The sequence below is a fragment of the Danio aesculapii genome, chromosome 5 (assembly GCF_903798145.1).
Source record: "Danio aesculapii chromosome 5, fDanAes4.1, whole genome shotgun sequence".
Classification (NCBI taxonomy): domain Eukaryota; kingdom Metazoa; phylum Chordata; class Actinopteri; order Cypriniformes; family Danionidae; genus Danio; species Danio aesculapii.
In genome coordinates this window covers 21,416,727-21,433,821 of record NC_079439.1, presented here as the reverse complement: position 1 = coordinate 21,433,821, position 17,095 = coordinate 21,416,727, and the positions used below count along the sequence as shown (strand labels likewise).

The following is a 17,095-nucleotide window of genomic DNA, read 5'->3' as shown; positions in this document are numbered from 1 at the left end:
CAGTAATCGGAGATGTGCCAAATGACACTATCGCATGTGAATACAACACTTTCTACAGATGCCCAACTACAAAAGCTCAAAACCAAGACTAAAAAGGACCAAATCTCCTCAAAGATTGTCATCTTTTGAATCTAAATAAATTAAATGGAACTAATGAAACTTATGAATGAATGAATGAATGAATGAATGAATGAAAGAAACTTATGAATGAATTAATTAAACTTATGAAAGAATTAGTGAAACTTATGAAAGAATGAATCAATGAAACTTATGAATGAAACTTATGAATGAATAAAAGAAACTTATTAATGAATGAAAGAATTAATGATTTTTATGAATGGATGAATGAAAGAAACTTATGAATGTTTGAAGGAATTAATGAATCTTACGAATAAAACTCATGAAAGAATGAAACTAATGAATGAATGAATGAATGAATGAAACGAATGAATGAATGAACTGATTAATATTTTTGAGTAATCTCTTTGCTACCTTTGCCTTCTATTATATGAAAAAACTGAAACTTAACCAACTTTCTTTAAAATAAAGTTTGGTTTCCACAGAAGAAAGTTATGCATTTTTGTAATGACATGATGGTGAGTAAAAGTACATAATTTACATTTTTGGGTGAACTATTAGTTCAAAACTGAAATGTGGACTACAGTTAATTACTTTTTCCTCACAGGAAGTGAGTGGTTGCACGTCAAGTTAACGCACAGGAAAAAGCACACTGGTGGTAAAAGCCTGTGTACATTAAGCTACATATTTCTCATTTCAAATGAAAGGAAATTGAGCATTAACCCCATTACAACACAAATTACAAATAAAATCACTGTGTGGAATGTTGGAATGAACAAAATCAAATGGATGGATGTTTCACGGAATAAGTGTTTGAGTGAATGAATGAATCAGTGTTTGAGTGAATCAGTGTATGGGTGAAGGACTGAATTAATGAAAAAATAAATAAGTGTTTGAATGAATAAATGAATGAATAAGTGGTTATGTGAATGAATAAGTGTATGAATGAATCAGTGTTTGATTGAATGATGAATTAGTATTTGAGTGACTGAATAAATGAGCGAATCAGTGTTTGAGTGAATGAATGAATGAATGAATGAATAAATGAAAAAGCGTTTAAGTGAATGAATAAGTGTATGATTAAATCCATGTTTGAGTGAATTGTGAATTAGTATTTGAGTGACTGAATAAATGAACAAATCAGTGTTTGAATGAATGAATGAATGAATAAGCGTTTAAGTGAATGAATAAGTGTATGAATGAATCAATGTTTGAGTGAATAGTGAATTAGTATTTGAGTGACTGAATAATTTAACAAATCAGTGTTTGAATGAATGAATGAATGAATGAATAAGCGTTTAAGTGAATGAATAAGTGTATGAATTAATGATGAATTAGTATTTGAGTGACTGAATAAATGAACGAATCAGTGTTTGAGTGAATTAATGAATGAATAAGCGTTTAAGTGAATGAATAAGTGTATGAATGAATCAATGTTTGAGTGAATGATGAATTAGTATTTGAGTGACTGAATAAATTAATGAATAAGTGTTTCAGTGAATGAATAAATAAGCGTTTAAGTGAATAGATAAGTGTATGAATGAATCAAAGTTTGAGTGAATGAATGAATAAATGAATAAGCGGTTAAGTGAATGAATAAGTGTATGAATGAATCAGTAATTGAGTGAATGCTAAATTAGTATTTGAGTGACTGTATAAATGAATGAATCAGTGTTTGAATGAATGAATGAAGAATCAGTGACTACATTTACATGGACATCAGTAATTGTATTATGTGCCTTAATCTGAACAAGGTGCATGAGTTGCTTTATGAATGTTACTTTCATGATCTCGTTTTACATGTTATAGCACAAGATTCAATTAACGTCATCGCATCACCACGATATGGTCCTGAGTTTCATGTCATTTTGGGCGTTTCATTTTAAATTTGTAAATTTTAACTGCAGTTTGCCACCTTCACTTTATTTCAGGAACATGCATGTCCCCCCCATGACAATCGAAATATTAGATGCGAGGAACTGCTGGAGGAGTGTAGTTTTAGTGGGATTTCATACCACATGCCGCATGGCACAGGTGTTAAAGCCAGTTCCTGGAGGGCCGCAGCTCTGCACAGTTTAGTTCCAACCCTAATTAAACACACCTGATCAAACTAATTGAGTCCTTCAGGCTTGTTTGAAACCTACAGGTAAGTGTGTTGGAGCAGGGTTGGAACTAAACTGTGCAGGACTGCGGCCCTTCAGGAACTGGCTTTGATACCCGTGATGTATGGGATAAAACCTCTGCATTTTGTAATGCAGGTGTCTGTGGTCCTTTTCTGTCTTAGTAGATGCAGAAAATAGTGTCAAACTGCCATGTGTATATAGACTATCCTTTTGCAAAATGCGGTGAAAATCCTACAGGACGGTAATAGTTTGATTTATAAATTCTTTTTTTTAATTAACAAATAAAAATCACAGTTTACATAGTAGACTCTTAATCGGAGTATTGTTTTAAGGCTGATTTATACTTCGGCATCAAGCGCACACACATGGTCCGGCACAGCCTCAGTGCGGTCGCATAGCCCTCAGTGTGGCTGACGCCGACGTGCACCTCTTGAAAAACTTAACTACACGTCGCAACGACGCATAGCGCAAGCTCTGTGATTGGTCGGCTTGGTAGCTGTGATGAGTGTGGGCTATGCTGAGAGCTGTGAGCCCGTTGAAGCGAGTGTTTAAAAGAGTCGTGTCCAGTGAAGGAGCTCCAGATGGAAACTTTTGGTTTATGTTTACCTTGTGATTAAAGTTGTTGCACGTACACTGATTCCCGCCTCTGAACAAGCGAGTTTTAGCTACTTGTACATTAAGGTAGCGTTCAGAAAAAAAAAAACACCCGTGAAGAAACTCGACACAGAGAAACATAAAAACCTACTAAAAGCTAGCGTTTCAAAAGTGTTATTGCAGAGCAACACAAACAGAGCGCAGAAGTATAAATGCATGGCTATGCGCAAGGCAGGTGCCGTAGTTCATGGCGATCACTCGACGCAGAAGTATAAACCTGGCTTAAATCGTATTAAAATCAGATGTTGGTGTTTATGTAAACGTACTCGATGTTTGAGTGAATGAATGAACCAGTGTTTGAGTGAACAAATGAATCAGTGTTTGAGTGAACAAATGAATCAGTGTTTGAATGAACGAATTAATGAATCAGTGTTTGAGTGAACAAATGAATCAGTGTTTGAATAAATGAATGAATGAATCAGTGTTTGAATAAATGAATACGTGTTTGAGTGAATGAAGGATCAGTGCTTGAATGAACATGTGAACAAAGAGTCAGTGTTTGAACAAAAGAGTGAATGAAGAGTCAGTGTTTGAACGAAAGTGTGAATGAAGAATTGTTGCTTGAATGAATGAATGAATGAATGAATCAGTGTTTGAGTGAACAAGTGAATCAGTCTTTGAATAAATGAATGAATGAATCTGTGTTTGAGTGAACAAATGAATCAGTGTTTGAATAAATGAATCAGTGTTTGAGTGAATGAAGAAACAGTGCTTGAATAAACAAATGAATGAAGAATTATTGCTTGAATGAACGAGTGAATGAAGAATCAGTGCTTGAATAAACAAATTGATGAAGAATTATTGCTTGAATGAACGAGTGAATGAAGAATCAGTGCTTGAATAAATGAATGAATCAGTGTGAGTAAATGAATGAATAAAATTTTGGAAACAGTGAATGAATCAATAAATCAAAGTTAGACTGAATAAATCAATGTTAAAGTAAATGAATGTTTAAAACTAATAAAACCTAATCTAGTACAAAAAGACAGGCACAGGGAAATGGAGACCACTTCAAACTAGCTGATAATATTCAGCAGATGAACCACACTATAACATGCTCAAACATGCAGACTAAATCCACAAATGCTAATGCTCACCCTCACCCACACACACTTCCCCCAGATGAAGCAAATCTCAGCTTTCGTAACTCAAGCAGACGATGGTAGCCCGGTGACAGAAGGTTAAAGAGGGTAGTGCATTAAGCTCTGAGGTAACAAAGTCCCTCCAGGCTCGAGATCTTCATCACAGGCATCAAATTACAGACACAAATTCAACTTTTGTCATCACATTTGAACTCAGAAAACCATTAGGGAAAAAAGGTCTATCAGCACACTTCAGTAACAGATACCTTTGAGTTTGACAGTAAAGTCAAAGCAATAACTGGCAACAAAACAATTGTGTGTTAAAAACTGTACAAATGACATAAAAAAAACATAGTTAATTTTAGCATTAGCACCGTAAAGTAAGGGGTACTTGCTGTGTGTGGTCTAGACATGTGTTATTTTATTTTAAACACCTAAAGTGTATGTGCAGTGGGGTAGAACAACATGGCCAGAACAAACCCAAATACATCCAGCAGAGCATCACTCACTCATAACAACTCTGATTCAAACAGATCAAGCACACGTCTGATGAATCATACCTGTCTTAATCACCTCCATTTGTAGAGACGCAAGGTTGTAATTAAGTCTGTGTACATTTAAACATAGTCAAAGTCCAGAAGTGTAACAAAACTGCAGCCTGAGCAGTAGGGAGCAATTCTACACCCAAACCTTACACCATTTTCTCAGAAACAGACCACAAACACATTCATTGCTTGGCATCTTGTCCACAATTAGGACATGTTTTTTTTCTCGGCTTCTTGTAGGTGCAAGTAGTCTCTTCTACTACAGCCAATCTTAAAAAAAAAAAAGTTCAGCTGAAATTACTTTTAATAGGGTATATGCAGAAAGACTTAATTTTAAGCGCTTCCGGTGAACTGTAGGGCATTACTAAAATCGATGCGTTTAAGGTCTGTTTTTTTTTTAAATCATTGATTTTCCCTGCCTGATTGATGTACGATTACAAATTAAATTCCATTAAGTACCATATAAAATATATATATATGATAAAATGATGAAATAAATATATATAAAATATGAAATTTAATTTTACCACAGTATCTTCAATGGAGTTTCTGTGCTTGCCTCCTGCTCCTGACGGCGCTTGTGTTTAAGCGTTTTTTTTATCTCGTTTTACGCTTTAACAATTTAATGAATACTTTAGTCTATTTAACGGATTATATTTTTATTACATTACAACATCGATGCTGTAAAAGGAACCTTATGAAACTGAAAATGTGTCATATTAAACTTTCAATGAAAGTTTATCGGTAGGGGAAAGAAACACTACCTGTGCATATATTATTATTCTTATGTTGTTCTGAACCTGAATCTTCTTTCTCAACAGTTTTTTCATGTTTAAAGGGATAGTTCACACAAAAATAATAAAAATTAAAAGTCATTTATACACACTTCAGTTGTTCCATACCAATGAGTTTTTCCCTTTTTCTGTTGAGGACAAAAGAAGATATTTTGAAGGTGATTTCCATTGTATTTGTTTTTTCTACTATAGTCAATGGTTATAGGTTTAAAACATTCTTTTGTAGTAAAGGGTGTGATGGTTTTTAATAATAATATTATTAATAACAATAATTCCTTACATTTAAACAGCGCTTTTCTGGACACTCTTTTTTACATTGGGGCAATGTCCTCATCCACCACCAGTGTGCAGCATCCACCTACATGACGCAACAGCAGCCATATTTTGCCAGACCGTACACCATACACCAGCTGATTGGTGGAGAGGAGACAGAATGATGAAGCCAATTATAATATGGAGATGGTTAGGAGGCCATGATGGACAGAGGCCAGTGGGCAAATTTGGCCAGGATGCCGAGGTTAAACCCTACTCTTTTTCGAAGAACATCTTGGGATTTTTAAGGACAGGACCTCGGTTTAACATCTCATCTGAAAGATGGTGCTCACTGAGCAGTATAGAGTCCCCATCAACATACTGGTGCATTAGGACCCACACAGACCGCAGGTTGGGCACCCCAGCTGGCCTCACTAACCACTTCAGGCAACAACCCAGCTTTCCCATGTGGTTTTTGGGTGAACTATTCCTTTAATACTGCAAGGACATTAATGGTAGAGTAATCCACTGTATAAAGTGCAATATGAACACTAAACGATTTTACTCAACTGAAGCCGATTTGCTCCATTAAAACATCCGTTATCAGCGGCTGTTTATGTTTATGTTTATTTTGACACAACAAGCAGATGTGCAGTACATATTTACACATCTAAATTTCACTCAAGTCAGCATGCAGAATATCGCATTATAACAAACAATGAAAAATAATGTAATTTTATGTAGATTAGGGGGTTTAAGTAAATATACTGTTAGTAAATATTGAACCGAATCAAATGATTCAATGAAAATAAGATACTAACATTTGTTTTATTTTCATTCTTTCTCACTTTTTCTTTTACAGACTTTGACAAGCCCAAATCATAATGAATTATATATATTTATTTTCATTTACCCTTTTAAAAGCTTCATATATAGAATCAAATTATCTACAATAATGCATTTTATACACAAAAAAACCTTTAAACAACTGTGTACATCAAAACACCTTGACAGGAAAAAGTATGGAAAAAAATTATAATCCCCAGTTTTCGTATAGTAACATTTTGTCAACAAATGATTTTGACAACAATTGTGTCTCATGTCTTCTTAAAAGAACATAACCCAAAAAGCAACAAAACCTTTTCATCTCTCACCTTGTGAAGAGGCAAAACCATGAACGCTCCGCCTCCGCTGGCTTCCACGATTAGGGCAACAAATTTGGGGTTAACCGCACAGAATGCACTGTCCCATGTGACCCGGGACACCCTGATGTCATCATAGCACTGGTCATTCTTCACCGCCTGGCCGAACACATGCCGGAACTTACTCTGTCGTACAACCCGTTTGAACATATCTGCAAAGGAAAACAAGACAAGAATGATGAATGAAGCCGTCGTCACGACACAAACGCTTGAGCGCTTTCACAGAACAGAAATGAGCCTTGTATAGCATGTCTACACACATTCATTATTAGCTTATACTGACAAGTACATCTGCAAAAATCTGATGCGATCATTTGTGCACTTCAATCTGTAATCTAATGGTGTTTTCGACAGTTGTCTCAGTGTAGTATAAATAGCAGCTTTAGGGTGCATAGACTGTTTTAACTGACTGGTTTAAATATCATTTACAGACGCTCCATTTGCCATTTTATTGGCAGATTAAAATTTTCTGCTAAGTATGACCTGCCGATATCATTTCTGTTTTTATTCTGTTTTTACAGATTTTTGGCAGACAAAAGACTATTTCTAAGAACTAATAATAGTAATAACAACAACAATAAATATTGTTATTATTATTTTTTGCCTATTTTTGCCAATTAAAGATTTTTTCTAAGAACTAATAGTAGTAATAATAGTAAAAACAACAACAACAACCAATATTGTAGAGCTGGACAATTAATCCAAAAATAATCGAAATTGACATTCAGAATCTATAATCGATCAACTTTTCCAGGACGATTTTTTCAATTATTTTCCCTACTGCATGTGTCACGTGACCCCACTCTGTTATGCTGAGGCTGGTTTATACTTCCGCAGTCATCTTTGGTCAAGTAGGATGGTGGTACCCTTACTTTGCACTACGCTGATGATGACTGTAAGCTGCGACAGAGATGTAGAAAAATAAAATATATATTTTTTTAAATTGTTCATTAATTGTAATAGAGTTAAAATGTTTAATTAATCGAGATTTTGATTTTAGGCCAAATCGCCCAGCCCTACAATATTGTTATTATTATTTTTAGCAGATTCCAATTTTTTACCAATTTAGGATTATTTCTAAGGGTGCTTTCACACTTGGTTCAATTGTCTGGACCGTACCCAAGTTTGATAGTCCCCCTTGCCACTTTCTCGGTTGGTTTGTTTACGCTGTCTTTTTTCCTTATGAACCCTGGAACGCTTTCGTCATTGAGCTGCTGCTGTGTGTATGGCTGTTGCTAGGTGAAGGCTACAAAGGCAAATCGTCAAAATGCAAAGACGTCCGCACAATGCGGTCGTTCTGCTTTTAATGAATCTTTTGGTTTTGAACATACAGAAAATGACTTGTGTCTCTCTGCCGCAAAAATATTATAAACGTTCAGAACATAACACGATGACTGCAGATGTCATTTTTAGAGGAGACAGTACAGTACGTGATACACAGACACGCACACGAATGAACGTTATGAAAACGATAGTTTGTTGTACAGTTGGCAGTTCCAGAGTTTGCGCAAACCGTACCCCAGACCACCTCTTTCAGGCGAACTCTGGTATGGTTCATGGGTGCACACCAGACATACTAAACATACCGTATTCTGACATCAAACGAACCCGGGTGCGGACCAAAAGTGCTAGTGTAAAAATCACTCTAAAACTAATAGTAGTGGTAATAATAATAATAATAATAATAACAACAATTAAAAACTCTAATGAACAACAAACAAATCACAGTGTCCACTGATCAAATCAACAACACTGGTCAGGCCCGTCATGTAAAAAATTAAATATATATATATATGTAATAAAAATATAAAAATAAAAATAAAATGCAGCTTTTGGTTCCTGGCCTGTCAATTGGTGTATCTCTAAATATAATCTTAAAAACACACAGTAGCGTTTGCACCTTAAAGTCAATAATAACCAGAGCACTACAAAGGCACTTTAAAAAGATTACTGTTTTACTGATAAAACTGTTATACATTTGCATAATTTCAGTGTTTCACATAAAACAATGAAATTAAATGTAATTTAATGGAAACTAAAGCAAGTTTAATGTGGAACAAGCTTGAATAGAAAGCACCAGATGGGTTCACTATTGCGAATGTGGGGGGAAAAAACAGAATAAATGCCCAATCAGAGCATATTACTCACCCCACTTCACACAGCAAACTCCACATAAGCATCAACACATCACATCGGCTTCTACGCTATCTGTTTCAGCTTGTCTTGCTTTAGTTCTAAAACAAACCTGAATTACGAGAACATTCTGTCTTCGTGCCATTTCCTAATGAAAACAACTGAGGCCCAAGTAAAACAGCAGAAACTCTAGGGCTGGATCAAGTCAAACTGTCAATGAAACAGACAAGACTAAATGGAAAATATAACCCTCATTGCTTGAGGGATCGGCAACAAAATGCTTAAGCAAATTATGTAGTTCAGATTCAGATCAGCACAGTTAGTCTGTATACTGACACTCTAGTCTGCATGGTGAAGAAGTATTTGAATGTAGTAGTATCTTATATGGCATAAACTTTAAATAACTTTTTTTTCCCCCCAAGGCAAAGAGATTGTTTTTCTGGCTGACCAACTGAAACAATATTTTGCCTTTCTGTCAGGTTCAAAATCATTTAATAAACATGTCAGTAGACAAAGTGTATGTCCTGAAAACAACCAGCAATTATTTTAAACAAAAAATGTTAACTGAATTTTTGCTTGCATGAATGCATTTATTTTATTTCAGCTACATTTATTCTCTCTGGGAATCATTTCTAATTTTCATTTTGTTTATATCAATGTATTACAATTATTTAAAAATGTTTCTTAATTTAATAAAACCATGTAGACACACAAAAAAGCACACAAAAAGTAACAAATTACAAAAGTCACAACAAATAGCAAAAGCTTCAACAAAAATAAAATAAATAAAATGTAAAAATCTAAACATATCGAAACAACTAACAAAATTATAAGTTTCAAAAAGAAATTTCTAAAAGGACACTGTTGTAAATTAATACACTTAGTATTTTATATTCTTATACAAAAAGGGAACATGATGATATTAAAACCAAATCTATCCATGCATCTATTCTAGATGTGTGATTTCTTTACCTGCTTCAGATTTCATTTGTTATTCTTTGTCTTTGTTTATAAATGTATATGTATACTAGAGGTTGCACCGACTAGTCAACTTTTATGCTCTGCCGTGATGCTAGTCATGCTGTGCAGATCACGTAGTTTGACCTGAACTATATGAATGAAACGCCTCTCAGATTATTTAAAACAATTTTTAAAATGTTACTTTTCTTACGTCAGCGTCAAAGATTCATGTGAACTTTAAATTGTCAAACAGATGCCAGTTAGTTCACTCCATGCAAATATAGCATGTGTAAATTTCATTACCGGTGAAGATGTGCAGTGAGCAGGCGTCTGATAACCAAGATGAGCCAATAACCACAAAAACATTTGCATTTTCTGCTTTATTGATGACGTCACCAGTGACTAGTCAACGTCGACTCGACTTTGATGACATAAAAGTCGACTTTCAATAATCTAAGGTCGTTCAACCGCTAATGTACACATAAATATTAGACAAAGTAAAAAAAAGAAAGAAAGAAAGAAAATAAATGAAAATTTTACATCTATTTAACAGAAGCTGAACACTGAAATTGAATAATCAAATTAAATCAAAATGAGAGGAAGAGAGTGATTCCCTCTCTTCTTATTTTGCTTGATTAATATTGAATGACAACTATTTACTATATCAAGACTTCAAATCTCAATAAAAGGAACTGAACTCAGTATGTAGAAGGCATCTCTGAACACTCAATATACTGAAACTTGAAGCAGATGAGCTACAGCAGCAGAAAAACACACACAAAAAAAGCCACTCCCGTCCGCTACGAACAGCTTTTTGTTTTCCCTGGGAAATGAACCCATGCTCTTCTGTTTGTAATGATACATGTATTATAGTTCAACAGTGAAGCATGGAGGACGGGTCTCCTGAGGCCGTTGGAGCAGCAGGGGGAATGAGGTCAGAAAAATCTGTCGGTGGGTGTGTCAGTTTGACTAAGAGAGAAATGTGCACTTTGACTCCTGATAATACGACGTAAAAGGATAACAGGTTTTACACCAATCACATGCTACAAATTCTGTCAACAATTCACCTCAAACACAGGATCTTTACAAGCACATTAACTCCCAAACAGCATTACTAATATACATGTACGCATTCTTATCCCTTCATCTGACAGTTCACTGTTAAACTGACATCAATCTGCTGTGCTGCATGCCAAACATGTAATAGAATACCTTTAACATTCTAGATTCTATTACTACAACTTATTGTGTCCTTTTGAAATAGAATGGCAGCTTCTATTTATGCATTTGTTTTCATTTATTTACTATTTGTAAACTGATGTTCCCAATTCCTTTTATAAATACATCAGTTAATTTATACACACTGAATTTCAAATCAAGAATTGATTGTTTCACCCGATTTATAATAATATTATTATTAATAATAATAATAATAATAATAATAATAATAATAATAATAATAATAATAATAATAATAATAATAATATTAATAATAATAATAATAATAATAATAATAATAATAATAATAATAATTAAAAAACATCAGAGTGAAGTTTTATTTTATGCAGGAAAGCTTTTACAAACGGAAATCAATCTCTAAATTTCAACCCATTTAAAGTCTTTTTCCCCAGAAAAAGTTTTTTATATTTATAAAATTTCAGCGTGACAAGTAAAAAAATGTTTTAATAGTTTAAGATATTTTAAATGCTTATCATTTCTGACTTAAAGCATTTTTATAGACTAGGACAGTGAAAAATGAGACAGGAAATGATAAGAAGCAGAGCGTTGGGATCAGGAAATGACAAGCTCAAACTCGAGTGACCCATATATATATGCTGCCATTCTTGAAATACTCACCAAAACATGTCTTTTAAATAAAGGATAATGTGCATCCACTCACTTGTTTTCATGGAATAAAGCCTGACAAGTTTATCAGCAGTTGTATATGTCTGATGGGCTTCATTTTGCGAGGAAAAACTGGTTGGATGTACATTATTCTGCTTATTACACAACTACTTGACACAGAAGTAAACAATTGCTGTAATACACTGTAAGCTGTGATAATTTACAATAAAAAAATTAAAGCCTGCAAAAATAAAGTGTATTAAATGGCTGCTTGCAGTCTACAGTAACCTACTAATTTATTATTATTATTATTATTAGAAGTAGTATTACTAATAATAATAATAATAATAATAATAATAACAATAATTTACAAGATTGTGTCAAAAAAAATTTTTTTTTTTCTTTTTCTTACTAAAGGTCAAGGCGATTTGTAGTACCTGGATAAGTCCTTGTTATTAGTTTAATTGGATGTTATACGGGAATAAAACTTTAGAATGGTGTAATTGACTAATCAGAATCCAGTATTCCACAGAGTCATTGGATAAACTCTCTATGGTGCATGAAGCTACTGTAAACATCTTTAAAGGCAGATTTTAAATCAATTACACACACTGACTGCATTTGTTATTTGACAGCATAAACACAAAACAGATATAAACAGTGTTGATGCACCAGGTACATATAGAAAAGTGTACTGATTTTTTTTGTTCCTGTCACAAGTGGATTTCACAGTGATCACAGTGGACATCATGCAAATTTGACTAGAATATATTTGAGATTATTTGGTCCACTTAAGTTCAAGCTGTAATTGTTTTAATTGTTTAAAACAAACCAAAATCATGACACAGTCTTGCGATGTACATTCGAAAGGCATCGTCTTTAAAGGGTTTTAGGTCTAGGCATGGGACGATAACTGGTTTCAAGGTTTTACCGCAGTTTGGAAAAGTCAAGGTTTTAAAACCGCAAAAAAAATTCTGTTAAACTGCTTCTAAAGTATGTGTAAGGGTTTTTTATGTGTTTTTAAAATGTTTTGTAAAGAAATCTGTGTTTTTGAAACTAATGAAGAGAGCAGAGGTCAGCGAATTATTATAATTATTTAGCCTCACATGTTACAAAATTTTATGAATGTTTCCAAAAATAAAATGTATTTTGTTCAATGGGGAGAAGTTTTTGGTTTTTACCCAGACATTTAAGAAGAATATATTTTAGAGTAGTAATCACAATAGCGTGAAACCATGACATTTTTATTCAAGGTTATCATACCGTCTAAAACACCGGCCCATGCCTATTTAGGTCACAGTTGAAGTTAGCGTTAGGTCACATGTGTTCAGTTACCATACTCTAAAAGCTTGTTGTGGAACGCTTTTAATCTAAATGCCTGTACTTATCCATGTCATTTGAATATTGTACACTGCTACGTGCAATGTGAAGCACTTTGAGCAATTAAATTTGCAGTTAAATGTGCTATAAATATAGATGTTGATTCGTTTAAAAGGGCATATTTTGCGTAAATATTATACTTTCAGTACAAAAATTCGTAACTGCACCTGCACAAGCAAAATAATACATTAAGTACAAATACGTTACTTGTATGCACTTTATTGTTTCTGTGACTGTGTGGAAAAAGTCCACAGTTCAACTTTAACAATAAAAAAATACCCTGAGAGTTGCAGGTACCTTCTTGTGGTTAGATCTAGCGTCACAGTTTCTCCATGAGCACAGAGAACTTCAACTTCACAGAGATCTACTGTCAGCGGCTACTTCAGCCAGAGGACTCGAAATACCACACACACACAAAACACCAACTCCACTGCTGCTGTTTCCTCATTCTCAGCCCTCATTTCTCATTAGCTGCCGAGACCAAGTGCCTGAAGGTAACATGCGTTCAGAGTAAACCGTAATATCCACACCAAGAGGACAAGAAAACAAGAACCAAAGAGATCTGTTTGAGCAGCAGAGATGACTCTTCATAACAAACTTCTCAAAAATCAGCTTTGAGTTCATGAAGTAGTGTTTTGCGCAAATAAGGATGTACAGGAATATTCGCACAGAAGTCATTATTGTACGGTTTCTCTTCTCAGTTACCGCTTTGTTGATTAAGTCGAGTAAAGGGGGTCGAGCCTTCTCATTTATGGCTCCTAAACTCTGGAATAGCCTTCCTGATAATGTCCGAGGTTCAGACACACTCTCACAGTTCAAAACTAGATTAAAGACCTATCTTTTTAGTAAAGCATACACTCAATGCATCACATAGCAGTATGATAAATGAATGTACCCACGCAGGTTTTTGCATCTCGTTTATATATACTATGAACAGCAGCTACGCTAATTATTCTTTATTCTCTATTTCCACCTGGGGATACTCATCCCGAGGCCTCCAGAGACTATGCAGCACCACTGATGTGATCCAAGACCAGTGACGAGATGATCCCAAGGTTTCCATAATCCTGGACCAGGCCGTATCCTGAGCAGCTGCTGTGGTGGTCATGGAGGAGTGGAGAGCAAGAGATTGATTCCTGTGACACTCCGAGCTTGCATGGTTCGGGATCTGTAGAGCTGGGCTCTTCAGTGTTCAGACTCTCAGTAGCAATTATTAAACCACACTGAACTGAGCTAAACTGAACTTAAACACTGAAAACTGAACTGACACTGTTTCAATTTACTATGATCTTCTATGTGATGCTGCCTTGACACAATCTACATTGTGAAAGCAGTATACAAATAAAGGTGAATTGAATTGAATTAAAGCGGTTAATTAAATGAGTCAACAGGGAAGACCACCAATCCCATAAGAACCAGCTTTATCTTGCAAGTGGAACAGGCTTGAATGACAGCTTAGCAGACTAATCGAATAGCTTACTGAATGAAAGCTAAATAAATTACTTGTAGCTCAGGTTATCATTTACTGTGTGTAAATAGTTGCTTCATTATATGTATTTATTTGTGAATATAATATATTTTATGTTCCTATTTACACTGGGTTAAAAAAATTGAATAAAATGTCAGCAAAAATATATCCCTTTATTCATTAGACACTGAAGATTATATAAAAAACAAGTGATATACTGACAAATGGCAATAAAAAAAAAGAAAAACAATAGCTCAAACGTGGAAAAAAGCTCTAATGTATGGACCAACCCAGAGGCTGGGTTAAATAAAGAAAATATAAAAACATATATATAAAACAAACCGTAAATGAAAATTAACATCACTTTTTTATCTGGTTTTATTCAAATAAATTATTTAAGCTTCAAATAAATCAAACTTGGAACAATTAAAAATAAATACAACTGTAAAATATATCAGCAATTATCAGAACTGATGCCACAAAAGGACTATAGTTGTTTTTTGTAAAAATGTAGCATTTACCCATTAGTAACTCTTAGAGGTGTGAATCTACACTGCTCTAACAGTTCAGTTAAGATTATCATGCCATCGATTCGGTTCAATTCGATATCTTGGTACATCACGGTGCATTAACGATGCTTTCCATACACAATTTTATATTTTACTTCACAGCACAAGAATTCTCGTATTAAAGTTCATTATTTATAAATATATTTATATATTATTTGTAATACACTTTTGTCCTTTAATACAAGCAATCTGATAATATATGTGAACTGTACTGTACCATCAATTTTACCTGCTCAAAGAAAACACTTTTTTTAATAGATCAAACAAAACTCATGTACATGCACATAACATGAGCATTTATAGCAAATAAACCAACGCAAATATTATCCCGTTTTGAGCGTTGTCGCAAGTCGTTAAATGCCTATGATTGGTCACACGCTCAACAGATAGGGCTACAATTGGCTCTAACGCTTTGGCACTGTTCACCGATAAGTAACTCTGGCAAAAGGCAGCTGCGATCACAGTTGATCCATGATAGACACGGCGGAGAAAAATCACTCTGCAGACACGCTCTTACCTGGATCCACAACTATCGCTGTAACAGCCGAGAGGAGCGAAAACGTTACCTCACGCCAGCAGGTCCAAGGTCCACAGAGAAGCAGAAATGGAGATTACAACTTCAGTTTTCTCCATGAAATAGGAGCTGCTGTACCTTCAGTGTCAGGCGAAGACAGTGTGCAGAGTTTCTGTGTTTTTAAGTTGTTGGAGTGTTTTATTTACTTCCGGTCGCCTTCTTTGCCATAGTAAACTAAAGCAATATAGCGCATATGAAATAAATGTCGTCAGTATGTAAAAAACGGTTAGAATTTATTACAGAACCGATACAGAATTGTCCGCATCTGCATCGCGGTGCACCGAAGAAACAATACATTTTGACACTAGTAAATCTGTAACTAGTTGTAAACATTACAATAGTGAATGGCAGTTTCATGCTCACTCTACACCAGAAGTAGCAAGTACTCTAACCTCCAAAATTGCTATTGTAGACACAAGTAGAGATGGATGTGTAATAGATTCACAATAATGCTACATAAAGTGATGATCAAATTATATTACTGTGCCAAAAGGACAACCTCGCATAAACGGCTCTGGAAGGCATCTGAAATGGGGTTCTTGATCAAAAAAAAAATGCAATTAAGACTGGAGTGAACCCCAAGTGAACCTTTGTAAAAGGCATTTGAGTTCAAATGATGGCTGTAGGCTACATACAGAGACCCAAAGCAATCATGACCAACCCTGCTGACTGTTAATTAAACCAGATCCTCAAACTCTATCAGAACATTAAGGTGTTAAATCATTAAATCCAATCTAACTGCAGAGCCTGGCTAAATGGCGCATTGAACAGATTTATTGGGTAATGTACTAGTTATGCAATCAAACAGTATGTTATATGAGGGCAGCAACACAGGTGAGTCCAGGTAAAGCATTGACATTACAATTGTTGTTGATATAAGAGGAATATTAACTGACAACTAGCCAATATGTATAAATTATTTAAATTACAATGCTTAAGATATCACTGTAAATGCTAAAAATGATTTCAGGTATAACAAAACAATACAGTAGTATGACAAATAAATATATTACTTTTTTATTTTTGCCATATATATCTCCTGACGGTGTAGTTAACGGTGTTTTAACACTGGAACTACCAGAATTCTTTAACTACTACACTGTAAACCCTAATGCTGTAACTAATTAATTGAACTGAGTTGTATTAACTTAAATCATTAAAATTCGTTAATCTTAATTAACCTAGATGAGTATTTAGAACTTTTTCTTATTTTTGAGTTTGTAAAAATTAAATCTTTCAAGTAAGGTGAACGATTTTGCTGTGTTTAATTTATACAAAATGTCTCTTTAAAGTTTCATTAACTCAAAATCTTTCAGCCCAGTGATTTTGCGTGTGACGTCATCCAGGTTCACGTACGTTCTCATGCTTCATTTGTTTTTTCAAGATGGCGGATCGGCCTCGCTTCACACTACAGTAAGTAAACTATTTACAAATCC

At 34.5% G+C, this 17,095-nt stretch overlaps 1 protein-coding gene across 2 annotated transcripts in view; it reads right to left on the bottom strand.

The window, feature by feature from the left end:
- The window catches only part of LOC130228996 (coronin-1C-A), a 116,066-nt gene that overhangs the window by 50,194 nt on the left and 48,777 nt on the right, over positions 1–17,095 (bottom strand). For both annotated transcript variants that reach the window (XM_056457540.1, XM_056457541.1), the window contains one exon: positions 6,683–6,882. In XM_056457540.1, the coding sequence (XP_056313515.1) occupies positions 6,683–6,882 (200 nt within the window). The remainder of the gene's footprint in view (positions 1–6,682; positions 6,883–17,095) is intronic.